Raw genomic sequence first — 19,422 nt, 5'->3', positions numbered from 1 at the left:
TGATACTACAACCTGTTGCAGTGCTGACAACACTTTCGGTGAAGTTATTCTTAATATCCAAACTGAACCTCCCCTGGCACAACTTGAGGCCAGTTCTTCTTGTCTTATTCCATGTTACCTGGGAGAAGAGACCAACCCCCGCCAGGCTACAACCTCCTTTCAGGTAACTGTAGAGTGATAAAGTCTCTCCTCATCCTCTTTTTCTCCAGACTAAACACCACCAGCTCTCTCAGTGACTTCTCATCAGACTTGTGCTCCAGACCCTTCACCAGCTCTGTTGTCCTTCTCTAGATACATTCCAGCACCTCAGTGTCTTTCTTGTAATGAATAAGATCCTTTTACACTTTTAGCCTTATTCTTGTTCCTGACTGCAGGAGGTTGGTGACCTCTCATTGCCAACATATAACCAGTTTGGTTTTTCTTCATTATTATGTGAATTAAATTTATGGAACATTACCAGAAACTTTTGGACTCTGATTCATGAGCTTCTGGATACTATTTGGTTAACCAAACTGGAAATCAGATCAACCTTGACAATGCAGAGATAACTACTTCAAGATGCAAGATAACTACTTCAACTTTCATTTTTTTTGCATTAATTTTGTGTGAATGAATTTTCATACAGATATGAAAAAAGAAGAAAAATTAATTGTTAAATTATTAATTGTAAAATTATTATTAATTATAAAATTATTAATATGTTAATTTTGCATTTTCATAATCACAGTTCCCAAAAACTGCATTTCTCTGTCATTCTTTGGTTAACAGTTCTTAAATTACTTGGTAAGAGACATTCTAACATAAAAATAATTTACTGTGAGTTTTTAATCTGAAAATTCTTTTACAGTGAGATATATTCTGTTTTAGAAGATACTTTTTTTCAATTTTTAACTGTCCCTTATTGACTTGGGTTTAATTCCTGAGTAAAAAAATAAGAGCATAGAGGCAGAAGGATAGTCATTGCAAAACATTGGAAGCTTCAGGCATAGCTGTCTCTCACAATGTTATTCTCTATGTACCTTCTGATGCCAGTGGCCCAGCACATCTGTCATTCCATCCTTCCAGCCCAAGTACTAATAAGCAGCAGACACACTGAGCAGCAGTATCTTGATTAAGTGCATCAGTCAACACAGGTCCATTTTAGCTTCATTCTGCACTAAAGTGGTGTGTCTCCACTGTTTGAAACGTCACGTTTCTGACAGCAGGAATGTCAAAGTTAAACAAACCTTGCAGAGTTGTAAGCTTTCTTTCTCTGTGCTTGTTTTTGCTGGGACTTGGTGGTTGTCAGCATGGGCTTGTATGTGATTAAATTGTTGTAATAGTTTCCTGTGTGAACACTCCATGCTCAGAAAGCATTTGTGTGATTTAGCTTAGCCTGTTTTAGAAATGCTTATAAAAAGAGCTGGTTTGGTTATCTTTGCAATTTTAAATTCAAATGCTCGCTTTCTTGCATTACAACAGTTTTCCCATTATAGCCTGTGAGTCCTTATTCTCCTACTGTCAGCATCCAGACTTAGTTTTGTTATGGCTGTTTATAAGCAGAAACCATCTGTACAAAACTTCCTTGTCTGTTTTAGAAGAGCTAGTTAGAACAGGGGATGGGGATCTCCTACTGCATTTATTTTATAAATAATTAATAAGTTCTCGCAGTAAGTCAGCTGCCAGAGTTGCTCTCTTTCTTCATGAATGAAAGAGGGAGATGTCCTTTGTACAATGACTGTTTCAACAGAGTTTATTGACCTCTTGAAAAACTCACCGCAAAACCGTAGTCATTTTGTTAATACTTAACCTAAAGGTACTTCTTAGGACAAAGTGAAGTTTTCTTGGAAGAGTCATAATGTAGCAAGTTATGAACAGTGTGAAATTTATTCGTCTAGCATCCCTCCTGTTCACGCCTCCTATCTGGAGTTGTAGCATTTTGACTGTGAACAACATGGAGTGGTAAAAATGAAAGAGCTCTTGTGCAAAGAGAAAGAAGCTGAGGATAGAAAGTGAAGACATGAATCAGTACTACTATATTTTGTCTGACAGCCTTCGGTGGTAGGGTACATTCTCCTTTTCTGGGAATTTCCAGACATTTTCACCTTGCTTCTTCAAAGCCCTGTGTGCCTCCAGAGGTGTTGAAAGCTGGACCTTGAGATCCCCTTGTGTTGCACTGTATGCTGCACTCTTCCTTGAGCAAGCCTGGGGGGAAAAAAACCCCCTTTTTAATGGAAATCTCACATAATGCCCTTAAGAGAGGTGTGTCAGGTTTGTTCTTTAATGCCCCTTTGGGGCAGGGGAGGGCAAGCAAAAATTAACTGCTTAATAATCAAACAAAATCAAGCAACATTTTGAGATGGTGAGCTGTTCAAAGTAGAGAAGAACTTCAGTGGATTTTTTTTTTTTTATAGTGAGATGGCTAAAGATTAGAAAGTTCTTTCTTGGGGAAAGAAAGATTGGCAAAGGGTTTGGCAAAGTATGTTGTCAACTGATGAAAAATTAAACTGTTATGCTAAAAGAGAGAGTATAACTTTTCTTCACAGAGATCATGCGGTTTTAACTTGTGCTGAAGAAGTTTGTACAATACTGTTTTTTAATGTACAATTGAATCTTACAGAGAACTTAAAATCTTTCCTTGTAACTGAAAGTTAAGGGTCCTTTATGTTGTTGTTAGTCAAGTAGGATTTGTGTGGGTAGTTTCAGGGGACATTTTTATTTTTCACTAAAAACAACTCAGAATTTGATTTTTAAAAGCAACCCTTTGACAGAAATTAATCAGCCATTTCTAAGTAGAAGCTGATGAAATTTTGTAATCTACACCATTTCCTCTAGTTATGCAGTCACATGTCTGGATATCACATATGACTGTTGGAATGTTACTCATTTGGCTGAATCAGTTTTCCTGATAAAAGCTTTGCATTTGCAAATTTTTGTCCCATGACAGCTATAAACTTCTGAGTATTGCTGCTTGAATTTCATGCAGTTTGTTACCTGAATCTCTTACCAACCTTCTTTTATTTACTGTTAGACTGTCCTGGGTATACTCTCAACACTACCTTTACTTCTATTCCTAAGGACTCCAGCACTGTACCTGCCTGTGTTGTATCACTTCCTCAGAAATACATTGGAACACTCAGAGCATGAGTAACCCCTTTCTCTCTTCTGTTCCTTGTGGAATGTGCTGTGCTCAGCAGTTATGATGGAAGAACATGGGGAGGCAGACTTTTCTCAGACAGCACTGGATGTTAGTAGGTCTCAGACTTTTCAACACTTCTTGGGTATTTCTGAACTGGTAGGCTCCTAGTCAAGACTTCCATTTCTGGACAACAGGCTGCCTGGGATTTCTCAGCAAATCTGAAATCACTTGTAACACTTTACTAATTCAAGGGAAAAACAAGGTAGTTATTTAACTTCAAAATTAAAAGCTTAGCAATCAAAATTTGGAGACACATAAAAGCAGAAGTATAACTATACTTTGTAGCCGCCTGTTTGTTAGTGTAGGTCTAAGAGGTTCCCTCTCTATGCTTCATCTGGCTACGAAAGCTGCCAGGAGACTTAACACAGCAGGGATCCAGTCCTTAGATGTCACCCATCCAGGCAACATACCCTGCACAGGAGGATATCCATCACTGAGGAAAGAGGTTTGTCTGCAGAATCCTGTGGCTATCTGGCATTAATTTTCACAATTTGAATCTCCTCTGAGTCTTTCCTACAGTACAGAACCTCACGTTTAACCAGGACTCCAGTCTTTTCCCTGGGGGTTGTTCGCCATTACAGCCTCTATGACTTTAAACATTTTTAACTCCAATGCTATCAGCTGCCCAGACAATTAGCAATACTTTCTGCTAGCTGTAAACACAAAGCCTGACAGCTGGCCTGACGTTTATTTGGCCATAAACAAGTCACTTAACCAGCAGTCTGAACAGAGTTTTTTTGTTCAGGTAGCTGCAGGAAAGGTTTTTCTCAGCACAAATCCCTTAAAAATGCAGATAATGAGAACTGTGCTTCATAGAAATAAGAATGCTGAAAACCATGCAAATGTACGAGAGAGACTAATGAATATAGCTCATAAATAGCCCCTCATTGAGGTGGAGATTGCTGTAGCTGAACAAAGATTGAGGGAGACAGCTGGAGTGATGCTGCAGCTAGGGTTAGGATAGAGGTCATAGCAGCAATAGTTCATTGCTGCTGTGTACAGCACTCTTGTGCACTGTGGCTCAGTTCTAAAAGTGTGAAGTGGCTGATGCTATTTTGTTTATTAAAGTGGCATATTTCAATTTTACGCAAATGTGTTTTGAGTACCAGCACTTCTTTCTCTAGGCATCTTTCAGACTGACCTTAACATATATGATAAACCAAGATACGAATCACATTTTACACTGAGAGATACATTATACACATCACTAATAGTTCAATGCTGCCTCATTTTGCAGATAAGCAAGGTGCCATCCTCTGTCTGCACTTGGGTCTTCTAAAAGGCAAACAATGTATTCATGACAAGGGTGTAGCAGATCTACTGATGTGAACAAAAGATTTGGGACCTAGCTGCCAGGTCATCCATTCCTCAAGGGAAGAGTGGTCTGGGTAGCTGTTCCTCTACACTTGGTATTGCTGGGAGGAGGAAGTAATAATGCTGGATAACTGTCCTCTGCCAAACAGCAGTGGGGATGATGCTGGAAAGGCTGGAAGCACTTTGAGGCAGGAGCTGTCTTTCTGGCCTGTGGATGTGCTCCATCTGGAATAAGGACGTGCTCTTCCAAGAGTGAGATGCCAAGGTACTACTGCAATATATGTAATAGAAACAATTGTTCCTGATCCTTCTTAGGACTCAGGAAATCCCTGCACTGTAGAAGTGTTTCTCTGGATTATGAGTTGGAAAAATGCCAGCAGCTGCTGTTGAACTGGCATCTCATTTATTTTTCGGGCCTGGAGGTATTTACATCCCTGTTATTTCCCTGGTAACATTCAAAGCCTAGACTGAGTGGAGACTAATTAGCCCCACTGAGCACAGTGCAAGGTTGCTAACAACTCTACAGAGCCAAGACTTCTTCCAGAAAAGATTTAGATGCACAGATCCCAAAATTAAAGTGGAAGCAGTAAGTGTCTTGCCTGTCAGTCAGGCAGGATGACAGCAACCGAGGAGCCCGTGGCTGCCTGCCCTCCTGGTATTTAGATGACACCTGCTGGTCAAGTGTCCCCAGTCATTGAAGATATTTTCCACACACAGAACAAGGCAGTCTTGGATGTGTCATAGCACTGAGCTTAATATGCCATCCTGATGAGAAAAAGGCTGCCTGTGAAGAAAGGATATCTCTATCTTAAACTATCAACTTGTGTCATTAGAGAATTTAGAGCCAAACCATCAGGAAAGAACTCCTTGAAAATAGCATCCCCTATTCAAATTTTCTTTTTTTTTTTTAGCTTATCTCTCTCTCACAGCGTAATCCCTTGCATTTGAATGGTGTTAACTTTTGGATGGATGTTTAATCCATCTGGGGAGATTCAGAAGTCTACTGAACAGGGCCCTTAGCAGTCTGGTGTCACTTCGGAGTTGGCCTTACAGTGGGTCAGGTAGGTGTAGCCAGAAGTCCTGTGATGCTACTGTGGTGGTTTGGGCTAGGCCTTCCTTGGTGACCAGTTTGTAACCAAGGAAGGGTCCAGATTTACCCAGTATTCCCTACGATTTTTACGTAAGCCAGACTATAAGAAGAAAGGAGGAGAGGCCTTCGTCCTCTTTCCTTCTGGCAGCTTGGAGGTGCAGGTTCCCTGCTGTTGAGTCTGCCCTGTTGGGGAGCGAGGCCTGGTTAGGCCTTGTCAGCCTTGGGAGACAGAGGTTGCCAGCGATCGTTCCAGAGCGACTCTTGGTTATCCCAAGGAGGGTAGTGAGCTATTTCTTTGCTAACTCTTTTAGTGGATAGATATTGGGCTGCTAATTGGGATATATATATATATATTATTTTGGTTTTGTTCCTTTTCCCTTCCCCCTTCCCGTTCCTTTGTGAAATTGTATATATTTCAATTGTATATACCTGTAACATAAGTGTAAATATATTTGTATATATTTATATATATCACTTTAGCTGTCTCTCTCTTGTTTTGGATTTTCTTGGTTGTTTTTCTCCCTCTTCTCCCTGAGGTTTGGGGGGGGGACGACTTCTTGTGGTAAGGTTTGGAGACTTGGCAGGGAGCCAGCTTCAAACCATATCAGCTACCATTCTGTCTGCAAGTGCTATGGCCATACACTTCAAATCAAGCTTGAAAATTTGTTCAAGACAGCGTTGCTTCTCACTCTTCCAGATACCCACAGCTTTTTGAAACAGCAGCAGCTTCGAAGGGAGAGGTGGGAACAAAATCATAAAGCTGCCAGAAAGGTTTCTCGGCGCTCTGTCAGCAAGGAGCGGTGGGTGGAGACGCTTGTGGTTGCAGACAGTAAAATGGTTGAGTACCATGGAAGTGACCACGTGGAATCATATATCCTCACTATAATGAATATGGTATGTACAACATTTTTGAGGCTTTTAGATAGACAAATGAAGCAAACCTGAATTTGATTATGTTGCTGATCTCCTTGAAGTAGGTATGTAACATTGTTCACAGAGAGAAATGTGATATAATTCATGTATATATTATTGAAAGTCTGTATTTTAAAGTATCTTTTACCTTGTATTTTGTGTAAACACGATTTTTCACTGGATTTTAAGCAAGAGAAGTCTCATAGCTATAAAAGCCAGCACTTTCCACTGATATTCTCTGTCTCCCCTGGAATCTGTTGCTCAGTGGTGATTTCAGATTTTTTGCTACAGCAGTAGAGAGCAATTCTACAGATTTTAAGCATACAAATTCTTTCATATATCTGTGCATGAGAAAGGCACTCAGGAGCACACTGGTATTTTAGCAAGAGCTAAAATAAGAGTTTGTTACTGTACTGGTCACAAATCCAACCAGCAATGTAGGAGCTATTATGAAACAAGTTAACCCTATCCCAGTTAAAACAAGTACAATTGTTTTCCCAGATAAGTATCTTGCCTAGAGTGTAAAGTTCACATTGGAGAAAAGAAAAGTTGAACTTTGCGTGCTTTCCTGTGTGGCAAGTTTCAAAATATGATTTGTTCTGAGAAAAGCCATGGCATTTTGTGAAACTACCTACAGATATGTCTTCTCTTATTATCTGTATGGTAAATATTGACCTTGAGAGTCTACTGGGGATGTGTTCTATGTGGTTATCATGGCAGATATGTAATAAATGCTAAGTTAATCACAGTATAATTTTAGCCATGTTAACTGATCTGTCCTTTATGTTTATACAATGTGTTCCTAGCTGTGCCCCAATGAATCTGACTAGCTGCTGAGGCAGTGAGTCTGATTAAACAGGTACAAAGGTTGTTTGAGCGCATGAGGTTTTGTCCACACAGGGAAAAATGCGTGGAATAAAAGCCAGTCATTATCAGGTTCCGGAACAAACAAGTCTCAACATTTTCTCTGCGGTCTGACCTTAGATGTTAGGGTTACTTAAAATGTTTCAGTATTCTCCATAAAGTACCTTGAAAAAGACCCATATCCAAATCAGACCTTCGTGAACATAATTTCCACTTTATTTTGATAATTTCTTCTTTAGCGTTCTTCTCCATAATAGTTTTGATCCAAGGGCAATCCATTTTGTTCATTCGTATTTCCTGTGATAGATGGCATAGGTCACATATAGATAGGTTGTGAGTATCATCATTCCTCCTGCCTAATTCAACACTGTAAGGGTGTTTATGGCAATTGGATCACATTTTTGCTGAGTTCAGTTCTTGTACGGTTTTATGTGTAGTCTTTTTTTAATGGAGTCATTATCCTGGCTTTTGTTCTTATCATCCTCTCCTGTGCTCTGAAAACACAAGACTGTTTCTCTTTATTTGTACTCTCTAAATTTTGCCTTTGTTTTTGCGACAGAATCTGATTCCTGTTGATTTAAAACAGAACAATTTGATGTACTGGTTTATTTAGACCCTGAAGGGACCTCTCCATCAGTGTTATGTGACTGTAGATGTGTTCTTTTCTGCTAGAGTTTTTTAAGAACTCTGAAGTTTTTGAAACGGAAACGGACACAATATAATCTTCTCTGGGCTTTTGCTCTCTAGCTTAGTAACTTTTGTATCATCACTTATTTGGCAGAGCTAACCTTTGCAGTAGTTCCAACATTTATTGCATTTCAGTAAACTCTCAGTGAAATGCATTGAGAATTCAAAAAGCAAAACAACACCCCCACCCCCAGATGAACAGCATACTAGAAGTAAATGTCATATTTTCTCTCTAAAGTCGTGTTCTGCTATAGAGGAATCAGTTAATCTCATACCTCCTGGCTCTGGCACAGGTCACAGGGTTGTTCCACGATCCAAGCATTGGCAATGCAATTCACGTTGTGCTGGTCCGGCTCATCCTCTTTGAGGAGGAGGAGGTAAGGTTTTTATTTACCTTGAAATATCGCTTATAAAACTTCTGAGTTCAACGTATTGAGCTGTAATCATATTTGCTTAAAATAATGTGATAATTTTACTCTGTTGATAATATTTGACATGTCTGGTTTTAGAATAAATGCTGCCTTGTATAGCAGTGATGACTTCGGGTATTTCTGCACAGAATTGCCTGGGAAAGTATAATTAAAACAGGCAAGTTAGGAATGGGGAAGTGGAATCTGCCCAGCGTCAAAAGAACATAGGATGCCATGGAAGACTAGACGAGAAGCAGAAATTACGCATCAACATTCAGGATCTAATTATCTAATGCTGCCTGAAATGTATTGTAAAGTGTAGTACTAGAGTATTTGCAGGTCTCTGAAGAATTAAATCTCTTACTGTGCAGTGTTCAAACACACATTTTTCTTTTAAAATCTCTTTTGAAGCAAAAAATTGAGGACTGAGTAGATGTTAATTCCTCTAAGATAGCTGTATATTGGTAGTTTCCACTGTCTTTCTTTCACAAATATGTTGCTACATGCCTAAAAACATGCTGATTGTAATAATTTTATAGTTATTTTTAAAATACTGTGCATGACATAGCTAGCTGTCACTGCAGGAACACCATAAATGTATTTTCTCAGTGGCTTATGATTTATAACCACAAGCCAGGTGGTCCCAGTGTTATTGAAGGTGGTAAACCAACCCACAGGGCCAGATTATGTCTTCAAAAATATTTATTGTAATGGAGTCTGTCCTTATAGCCAACAATCATCAGTTAAAATGTAAGTATATATGGCCCAAACCCTCTAATTTGCGTCTGAACAGGACAATTAGGACCTGAGGTCCATGGTGAGCTTCAACTAAGTTAACTTGCTGAATTTCGGTGGTTGTTTTGATACACACCGATACTGTTCAGTTGAGGATGGCAATGTTGGAGGTAACAATGTTGGATATCTTTCAAACTTTTGTTTTAAGTTACCCAGAAATTCCTATCTGGTAACAATGTATACTTAGATGCTTCGTAAAAAATGAAGGGAACTGAAGCAAGATAAAGTGAATGTCCAAGACCAGAAATTAGAAAATTCGTTTTTGAATTAATTTATTTTGCATACTTTTCATTTCAGAATTTTCAGTCATCTGCATGTAAACTGTATGATAATAAGTTGAGTAAGAAACTTTTATGACTCCATTGTTTCTCTTTGGAATAGAAAAATATTGTGAAATAAATACACTGTGAGGAGCATAGTTGTTCCCTGAGCGTGACAGTGTTCACATAACATTTAGGGACAAACTCGAGCACGAAGGCCCACATTAAGTAGGCTTCACCCCCTCTTTAGAGGAAAACTTGATTTCAGGACAATATAAAATGTTTGAAAGTTTCAATTCAGTACTGAATCTTACAAAGCTCACTTACCAAAAAATACATACATTTCTACATGTAATTCTTCCTTTAGCTGCACCAATTACAGAAATTTCAACATTTTAACTTAATATTCAATGTTAGATAAATAGATGTCATTGCTCCTAATGATGGCTCTAACTTCAGGCAAAAGCACAATCAATTACATTTCAATGATTACCCATTTTCACAGCTGAGTTCACTGAGATGTTATTACAATGCAGTATGGTCTTTACAATTATATTTTCCTTCATTTCCCATTAGCAAGGCTTGAAGATAGTACACCATGCTGATAAGACATTAGCCAGCTTCTGCAAATGGCAGAAGAACGTCAATCCGAAGAGTGATGTCAACCCCACGCACCACGATGTGGCCGTCCTCCTCACCAGGTATGACACCCGTTTGCCATCAGCCACTGACTGTTGTTCAGTTGCATTTTTTTGGTGATGATATGTGTTTTTGTAAGCTTATGGCATCATTTAGTTCATCCTGCATAGAACTCAGTGAAGTGGTCCAGTGAAGACACATTGTTCCTGAAGCACAATGGTAATGCAGCAGTAGCACAGGGTGAGCGAGTGATGACGGTGATAGAGCAGAGAATGTGAGTCGTATTTTAAAAACATGGTTGAAGTTAGACCTAATGTACTTCTTAAAGAGATAATTTTTAATTTGTTTTCAAAATACTTATAACACTACGTTTGCATATGGGTTAGAGGTGCATCTTAGTCACAGAATTGAGATCTGTCCTGAGAAATGAGCAATGTGCAGAGGTCATTTTCCCTACCTGGTTCTATCTCATTTTGTGCTCAATGACTTCTCCATTCTTCTTTGAGGCAATGTACCAAAACAAAGTAGAACATAGATGAACAACTCCTCAAGTAATGTACAAGTGCAGCTCAGAATGGAATAGTATTTTGCAAAAGTGGTGTACTTTATTTTTAAACTTTAAAATATATGCTTTTTCAATATCTCCATATATAAGGAGAAACAAAATATATTTTATGTGTGAGCAAGGGAGGAACAGAAAACCTAAGGTGATGTCTGAGATTACAATGGGAGTTTGTGTCATGGCATGAAATGGGACTTTTGCAGGTCTGTAAAAATGGATTAAGTCTGCACACAATTGACAGAAGAGATTGGGGCTATGGTCTGAAAAAAATAGTCCTAAGTTAAAATCTACCAGGCAAAAAACAAACAAACAAACAAAAAATCTCAAGTGATTCAGCAAAAAAAGAGAATCACAGGATCATTTAGGTTGGAAAAGACCTCCAAGATTGACAAGTCCAACCTTTGACCGATCTCCACCTTGTCAGCATTATTTTTGGTCAAAAATTTTAGAATAAGAATGTGAAATAAGATCTCACAAAGATGCATGATTTACCAAATAAAAAGGCTTCAAACAGTTCACTTGAATGAACCTGAGGTATGATGACTTTAATAAACAGTACTTCAAAATCCTGTTAGAGTTAGAGGTTCTAAAACTTTTTCTTATGTGGGTTGACAGTAAGTGTATGTATTTAGACACTCCAATTGACTACAAATTGTAGCAGTATAATGATAGTAATAGTGCAAGTGTGTGTTGTTGCATATATGTTTGTAAAATGTTATCACTACGCTCTGCTTAATATGGGAATTCACAGTGATACATTACAACGTGGAGACTTGTCACCCAATGGCAGTGACACTCCACAGTTGGTTTTAAGCACTTTAAATGACACATCTCTTTTGTGATTCTAGAAAGGACATTTGTGCTGGCATGAATCGTCCATGTGAAACCTTAGGTTTGTCTCACCTGTCAGGCATGTGTCAACCTCACAGAAGCTGCAACATCAATGAAGATTCTGGCCTTCCGTTGGCTTTCACTATTGCTCATGAACTTGGACACAGGTATAGCAGACAGTGAAGGGGGGGACCTATCTGAGCTTAGTACTTCCATGTTAATACTCACATTGCCAGATAGAAACAAAAAAAGAAGTGAGTTAATGTTTCTATTAATAAAGTCAAGACTATGTTGTTTTTTTCAAAGCAAAGGAATAAGAAAGAAATTCTTAAGCCTTGGACCTTTATTTACATAAGCAACTATTCAGTCTGCTGCTTTTAACAGTGTCTGTTAGGGCAGCACATCAGGATGAAATAAATAAGCTACAAAAAAGCATGATTTAATCATGCTAATTTTTCCAAACGTAGCTAAATTTCCATGCTATTACTTTAGATGATCTCCAGATCAATCCAAAACATTTACAGAAAACACACCTGTTTCATTATGTCAAGGTATTTCAATATTGCAGATTAGCTACAAAACATTTTTTACTCAAGTAGTTCAATTCCTATATTGAATTTTATATTTAGTGTTTTTTTCTCCTTTCTGATGAATGAATAAATTTGCTTTTTGGCATTTCTTAATAAGCGATATCTTCTGTATGGTAATATTGCTATTTTAGGTACACTTAGGTTAAGGTTACTAAAGTTCCTGAACATTTAGTTTCACGCATGGTTAAACTATTTTTTTATGATTGGGTACTTTTGCTTGAACTGGATTTCTCAGAATTTTGAATTTCTGGGGGTGTTTTGGTTGGTTAGTTGGCTTATTAACTCATCTGAAAAAATTTTGACTTTTGAATCTGTTTTGACACAGCTGTTTTCCTGGGGGAAAAGCATTATCTCATGGGTATCCTGGTTTGACTGTAATGCTTCTGCTTTTCAACTGAATTGTGTTGCTTGTCCAGGTCACATGTTCATTGCTGTATCTTACAGTCACATTAATTTCATTGTGCACCCAGCCACCGATCAGGATGAAGTTCTGTATTTCCTGATAGGATGTAATAATTATCATGATGGTAATGACCCTGTCACCCATTAACTGGCCTTTCTTTATTCAACCTCTCCACTGCCAGAAAGGAAATAATATAGGTAAATAATGCTGAAATCACTGCAATTTGATCTGGGTGCTGTGGGCTTAGTTACTTGGTCCCCACAGCCTGCTGCTGACAGTGAGCTTTTTTCATTAGCAATAGTAATCTGAAGACACTTTTTCCCCATAGATCCATGTGTGACTTTCTCCCAGTCTAGCCTGGGTGGCTGGTAACTCTGTCCTTTGGATGCTGTGAGACTGAGCACTGCTATACTTGCCCTTGCAGGAGCAGTGCAGGGTTTAAGGATTGTCTCCATAAATGGCATGGAATACCATAGGGTTTGTTGTTACCTTGTTAACCTCAAGCTGGGTTAGAGTTCATACACTGAGAAGTTCAGTTTGGATGAAGTCTGTAAGAAGAGATGAACAAAAAATGAGAAGACAGATATGCACAGTCCTTAGATGAATACGAGAACTCTTCACTGTACTGTCCCTCTAGATGTTTGCAGCCTCCCGATTCAGCAGACGCTGTTCATGGAAAAGATCCTGTTAGCAAGGGGACATACTTGCTTTTATGTCTCTGACTCATTACTGGAGTCGATTCTGACTGTAATTGTGCTCTGCTTTTGGAACTTTTGAGTCATGGTATGATTACATTTTCCAGAAACATAGGCTTAAGTGTTTTGAACTCGCTTTGTCTGATTCGTGACTGAATCATAGCCTGAGAAAGTTGTCACTGCTCTTAAGACTTAGACACCTTCAGCTGTTAACAGTGTAGGTGTCAATGTCTTCATATGTTATTATTTCAGATTATCTTCATGCTGAAGATAATCTGAAGAGGCATAGTTGAATAGTTGCAACCCATCCAGAGTTTTTTATGTTTATGACTTCTACAAGCTGTTGAATAAAAAAACTTTTCAGTAAGTCAGAGAAGCTGGAGAGAACCTGCTATGGAGATCTGTTAATAACGCACAAGTTGAGAAAGCTAAACAGGAAGATGGAGTAGAGGTTGGAGAGAAATTCACTGAACATTCAATAATTTTGTAAACAGTATCTGTGTTGCAATCTACCAAAAGAGTTTTAAAAGGAAACAAGCAATAGAAACATGATTATGAGAGATTTTAAGACAGAATGTAACAAAGCCTGACCTTTAGTTAAAGTTGTGCAGGTTTGTACCAAGAACTAGGAAGTGGTCTTAGCCATAGCAACTGTAACACAGCTTTTAGGTTTAAACTGTGGCTCCTGGCCCTACTTTGCACTAGTGTTTGCACTCCCTTAAAGGTACACGAGTAAAGTCTGTGACAGTCTGTTCTTTTTTGTGCAGAACAATATTGCTGTGCGTAACAGATGTATTTGATACACTGTGGGAGTGTAGATTTTTCACAGTTTTGGGTCATAAGCTCTGTATATTTTTTTTTTAGCAAACAGGTATCTACAGCTCAGCAGGGGAGGAAGCAACGTAAGTGTCTTTTTAAACACAACGTGGAACCCATAGTTAGGTGTTGTGGTACAACCAATCAGCTGGAGTGATTAGATGTTGTTTTTTATCTCCAGTTTTGGAATCCAACACGATGGAAAAGAGAATGACTGTGAACCTGTTGGAAAACGCCCATATATTATGTCCCGACAGTTGCAATATGATCCTACTCCACTCACCTGGTCGCAGTGCAGCAAGGAATACATCACGCGTTTCCTAGAGTGAGTGAGCAGGTGGTAGCATTTGCCTGAATTGAGTACAACTTAGTATGAAATGTTTATGTGGAGTTTAAAGTAAATCTTGTACTATTATATTGATAAATGGGCGGGGGAGCGGTTTAGTATGCTTGAGTTAATTACTATGGAAGGCATAGCACAAGTTCTGTTATAGTCCTGTTGTCTGGAAGTGAGCTCAAGTCTGTCATATTGGCTCAGGTTTGGTGCAATCTACAGCTTTTTGCAGTTACCAGGAAGAAAGGAGCCTTTCCATCAACACTTGACAAAACTTTATAGACTTTGCCTTTGGCCACAATGACATGTGCTTGGCTTCAATGACTTGTTCTTTTTAAGGGCAGCAGTATGGTGTAACTTTAACTGGAATGTATGGAGTTCTCTGAAGCCACTTTGCAAGCCGTAATGATCTCATGATATTTCCGCTTTGACAAGCTGTATTTTGCCTTTGTAAACCATCCCTTACTAGATGAAGTAACTAATTTGTTAGCAACACTCCAGCATAACTTAGCTGGAATCTGGAAGTATTATTTCCAAAGGCCATAAGCAAGATTACCTTTAAGAGTTAGATGTTGAAAGTCTGTATAGAAGTGTCATAAAAGCGTGGTGGTAGGGGTTTTTTTTTAATATGCAGTTTTTGGCTTTTAGCCGAGGGTGGGGATTCTGTCTGGATGATATCCCCCAAAAAGAAGTTTTAAAGTCCCCAGTCATTGCTCCTGGAGTGATTTATGACGTGCACCACCAATGCCAGCTTCAGTATGGTTCCAATGCTACCTTCTGTGAAGATGTGGACGTAAGTGCTTTTTGTTTTTCTTCATTCTCCTAATAAAAATTTAAATTTCTTGAGTGGCATGGAAGTGCAGTCAGTGAACCTCAGCTGCTAACTACAAATGCAGCATCTTCAGAATCTCATAGGTTAGATGTGCTGGCATTGCCTAACACTGTTTTAATTCTGCTCTGCAGATTCTGGAAGTGAGTTGTAGCACTTTTTGCCTTGTATTTCATCTCTACTGAATCTGAGCCGTATCAATTGTTAAATGCCTGTCCTTTAGCAGTGGAGTAATTTTGTTTTCAAACTTATAATACTGATCTTTTGTAAATTACCAATGCAGATTAAATCTCATTAAAAAAAATTCTTCAACTCTACAGCTTCCAACTGACCAAATCACTCTGGAAACAAATCGTTAGTTCCAGGAAGTTTTCTGAAGAAATCAGGGTTATGCTCTCTGATTTTTCACACTTTCGATGGTCTAAAAATAAAAGAATATTTTAGCCCATGTGAAAAATATTTATTTTGAAAAATCTTTATTTTCCCATCAAACATTAGATTTTTTATGCAGAAATGCATAGTTTGCAATGTACCCACCCTGGGGTCTCTCTCACAGAATAGCAAAACAGTGTTGTTTGAAGATGCAAGAGAGCAGTATAGTCACAACAATGCAACTCTCACAAGATCTAGGAGCCACTGCAGAGTAACAGGTTATATTAGCTAAGGTGCAGTGGTATGCTATTTACCTGTACCTGGCATGTCCAGAGCTCTTTGGGTCCGTAACAGCATTTTCCTACATAGAGCAGTTCAGAAACAGTGTTTTCAAGTGCTAGCCTAGCTAAGAGATCACTAAATTTTGCAGCAATGTGCAGTAAATATTGGAGATAGCATCCAGCTTGCTTGTCCTGTTAGATGCAGAAGGGGTGCTTTGGCTCTCAGCAGTGCTGGTATGAGCACAGCTGTGGACTGGGGACTGCTCATGTTGACTGTTTATTCCATTCAGATAATTATGTGTATCTTCATCTACCGTTCTATTAGGGAAATTATTTCTGATTAATCTTTTCAACCTTAATAGATAACGTGATTACCAGTCTTGAACTGCAACTACTGAATCTGAAGCAGGTATTGAAAGATTGCTTTCATTACCTGCTGTTCCAGTTTCCTCAGTTACTGTAATTTGTCTGTTGGTACAGATAGAAAATTAAGATGTAATTTTGCAGTATTGGTTCAGTCTGTCTCTACTTGGATTTGAACCTAATAGGCCTTTACATTCGACATCTCCTGATTAACCAATTTTACAGCTAGACATATGTCACAAAATTAAGTGGTATCATCTCATTTTGCATTTTACTGAGAGGCCTGTATTTTGCTGGCAGCTGCACTGGCAAGAGATGGAATTGTGAATAGTACAGTCTACCTGGAATGTTGAATCATCAGTATTGTCCTTTTTTCTATGAGGTCTGACTGTTGTTTGCCTTTCCTCTATTCACTTAATCTTGCTCACTGACAAGGCTACTTTTGTTTTATAACATTTAATGTCTGGCTGAATTTGATCCACACGTTCTTTTTGAGAGAAGAATATGCATTTAGCTGAAGATGCCCTAGGGGTCAGTGATTACACTTAGCAAAAATAATGTTTATAATTCAGATAGTGTTTTCCACAAACCATTTAGGTTCATGGAAAATTCTCTAAGCCTCATCCTGAAGTACATAAATAATGTCCTTCTAATAAGGTAAAGAAAAACAAAATAAATGTTAGGTGGAGGAATTTTCCAAGTCATAGCTAGATCCACGGCTTCCTATAGAATGGTCTGTAGGAGCTCAAATTCCTCATCTTATTATCCTCTCTTTATATCCAAAACTTGCACTGACTTCTGTGACACCAGGTTTATTTGGATTCAGACTGTAATCTGATAGATTGGGTGTAAAGTGTATATTCATGCTGCTGATGAATAAAAAACACTTGCATTACAGTGAGTCCATGGTAGTCATGAATTTCTGCCTGTTACCTCCAAAGGCACACAGTAAATGGGTCATTATCTCATACTGTTGTTATTTCGGTATTCTTAAAGATGGAGAGAAGCTCTGATACATGGAGATTAATATGGAAAAATCCTTGCAAAGCTGAAGACTTTCCTCTGTAAACTCTTGACTTTGAAGTCTATGGGTACACCTCATAAAAAAAGTAACTGCCAGTGGAAAGCTGTGTTCAGTTTCTGTGCCAGTTTCTTGGGTATCTGAGGCACAGTGCAAGAGTACACCTTATACATTAAAAACTCAAAACATGTTCTATATACAAGAGTAAAAGATGAATTTCATAATGAGAGAAAATTCATCAGCTGGAACACTTGAGTAGCTCTGTCTTAAGAACCTGACAACAGTGGCTTCACAAAGAGTTAGTAATGCCACCCTTGAACTGCAAAACAAAGTTTGTGTACATTGCCTTAAAACAGCTAAGAGAGCCAAGATTCAGTGCCCCAGACGTATTTCAACTGGAGATTTGGAGTGCTTTGAGATTTTCTGGGCTATCAGCTTTTTTTCGGTGCTCTAGATAAACAGGGTGAACACACAATGGAGAAAGTAAATAAAAGGAACTCTCTGAAAGCAGACTGTGCCCAAACTTAGCTATTTTAAATAGAAGCAAATCAGAAATGAGCAGCCAGGTTTTGCATTCCCACTTGGCCAAACATTTCTGCTAGCTCTTTGGGGCTGCATTTTTGCAAGTGCCCAGTTTATATGTTGGCTCCCAAATTTGGCATGTGACTTGCTCTGAGAATCCCAAGGGGAGATGCTAATGGGATCCTTCTCATCAACTCCTTTTTCTAATGACGCTTAGCTGCCCCTGCTTCACTGGTTCATGCAGCCAGCTCTGTTCCCTTTCCAGTGAGGGACTCTGCAGTCCAAATAGCCTCAGTCAAGACCTGGCCCGGAGCCCCTGGGCTTTTTCTTCTGTTGTTTCAGTTGGGAATGCACAGTCTCCCTGAGAGCCTTGGTTTCTCTAGCTTGGAAGTGGTTTTTCACACAAAGCCCCTGATCATTCAGGAGTTCCCAAACATGGGGGGCTCCTGTGTGTCAAATGAGAGAAGCTGGTATACATGGGAACTGAGGAGGGAGGAATAGTCCTCATTGTCTATCCTTACTCTCTAGAGAATAGTTCTGATTGAGTGCAGCTGATTTGATATATGGTAGATGTAATGTTTCTTGCCCTGCTTGCTTTGTTGACTCTCAGGAGTTTCTGTCTCTTCTGTGGAGTTGACCACTGCACATAGAGCAGCAGCTGGAATCTTGTGCTTTACTGGCAATCAATTGTACAGAACTGGCACCAGTTTCTGAGTTGCTTAATATGTAGATGTCGATGTCCACTAACCAGAGACCTTACTCTACACAGCCCATTATGCTTTTTTCTCTGCCAGCTTGCCTGGACTGTTTTTTTTTAAGATAATTTCCCTGCCATCTGCTTAGTTGATGTTTTAAGAGACCTGATCACTTTTTCCTCATCTAGTTCTGGGACCTCCATTAATATTAGCTGGCTGTTGTACTTGGAGACATGATATTGTTTGTACTTACCTGGCTGGCTGCTGTAACCTTCTTTGATTTTGCTGTCTGTTTTCAGGCAGAGAGCAATGCAAAATTGAACATTGTATTTGTTAGTACTCATCAAATGAAAAAGTACAGTCTTCTGTTCACCTGAGCTATAAAAAGTAGTGGCCAAAGTCTGTTAAGCCATTGCTGGGAGCAGCTGGGAGCTGAGCAGCCAAGGAGGAGAATATTTGTACTTACATAGCTCAGAGAATGCACTTGATAGTATTTTCCATTGTTTATTTGTCAAATAGTCCCTCCTTGTACAGTAAGAACAAGTACCTAAATTTGGACCCTTGGTGGGTCCTAACTTGTGGAAAGCCCCAAACCTTTTCCTCTGGAAATACAACCCTTACAAGGATTTGTAAGTGGTTGTACAAAACTGAAGGAGACTTTCGAAAATCCTGGCCATAGGAGTTCAGCCCTGCTTCAGATTGCTGCCATTTTCTTTCTTTTTCAGAACCTTTGCCAAACACTCTGGTGCTCGGTGAAAGGCTCCTGCCGCTCCAAACTGGATGCAGCTGCGGATGGCACTCGGTGTGGAGAAAACAAGGTGACTGTGAGCCACGCTGCTGGCAAGCTGTGCTGCCTGCAAAAGGGCGGCTGAGGAGTCATGAATAGCTCTGCCATTGTTCAGAGTGAAAGAAGGTCATCCTGTGACATCTCCATTCACATTTCCACTTAAGTGGAACTG

General features: G+C 39.1%; 1 protein-coding gene across 1 annotated transcript in view; it reads left to right on the top strand.

The window, feature by feature from the left end:
* Nucleotides 1-19,422, top strand: part of ADAMTS12 (ADAM metallopeptidase with thrombospondin type 1 motif 12) — a 144,271-nt gene that overhangs the window by 65,911 nt on the left and 58,938 nt on the right. Inside the window, exons 4-10 of the mRNA XM_064642842.1 lie at nt 6,280-6,476; nt 8,339-8,422; nt 10,087-10,211; nt 11,560-11,709; nt 14,228-14,371; nt 15,029-15,173; nt 19,189-19,281. Of these exons, the coding sequence (XP_064498912.1) occupies nt 6,280-6,476; nt 8,339-8,422; nt 10,087-10,211; nt 11,560-11,709; nt 14,228-14,371; nt 15,029-15,173; nt 19,189-19,281 (938 nt within the window). The remainder of the gene's footprint in view (nt 1-6,279; nt 6,477-8,338; nt 8,423-10,086; nt 10,212-11,559; nt 11,710-14,227; nt 14,372-15,028; nt 15,174-19,188; nt 19,282-19,422) is intronic.

This window comes from Pseudopipra pipra, chromosome Z (genome assembly GCF_036250125.1).
Source record: "Pseudopipra pipra isolate bDixPip1 chromosome Z, bDixPip1.hap1, whole genome shotgun sequence".
Classification (NCBI taxonomy): domain Eukaryota; kingdom Metazoa; phylum Chordata; class Aves; order Passeriformes; family Pipridae; genus Pseudopipra; species Pseudopipra pipra.
The sequence above is the reverse complement of the archived record's forward strand: the minus strand, read 5'-3'. Positions and strand labels throughout refer to the sequence as shown.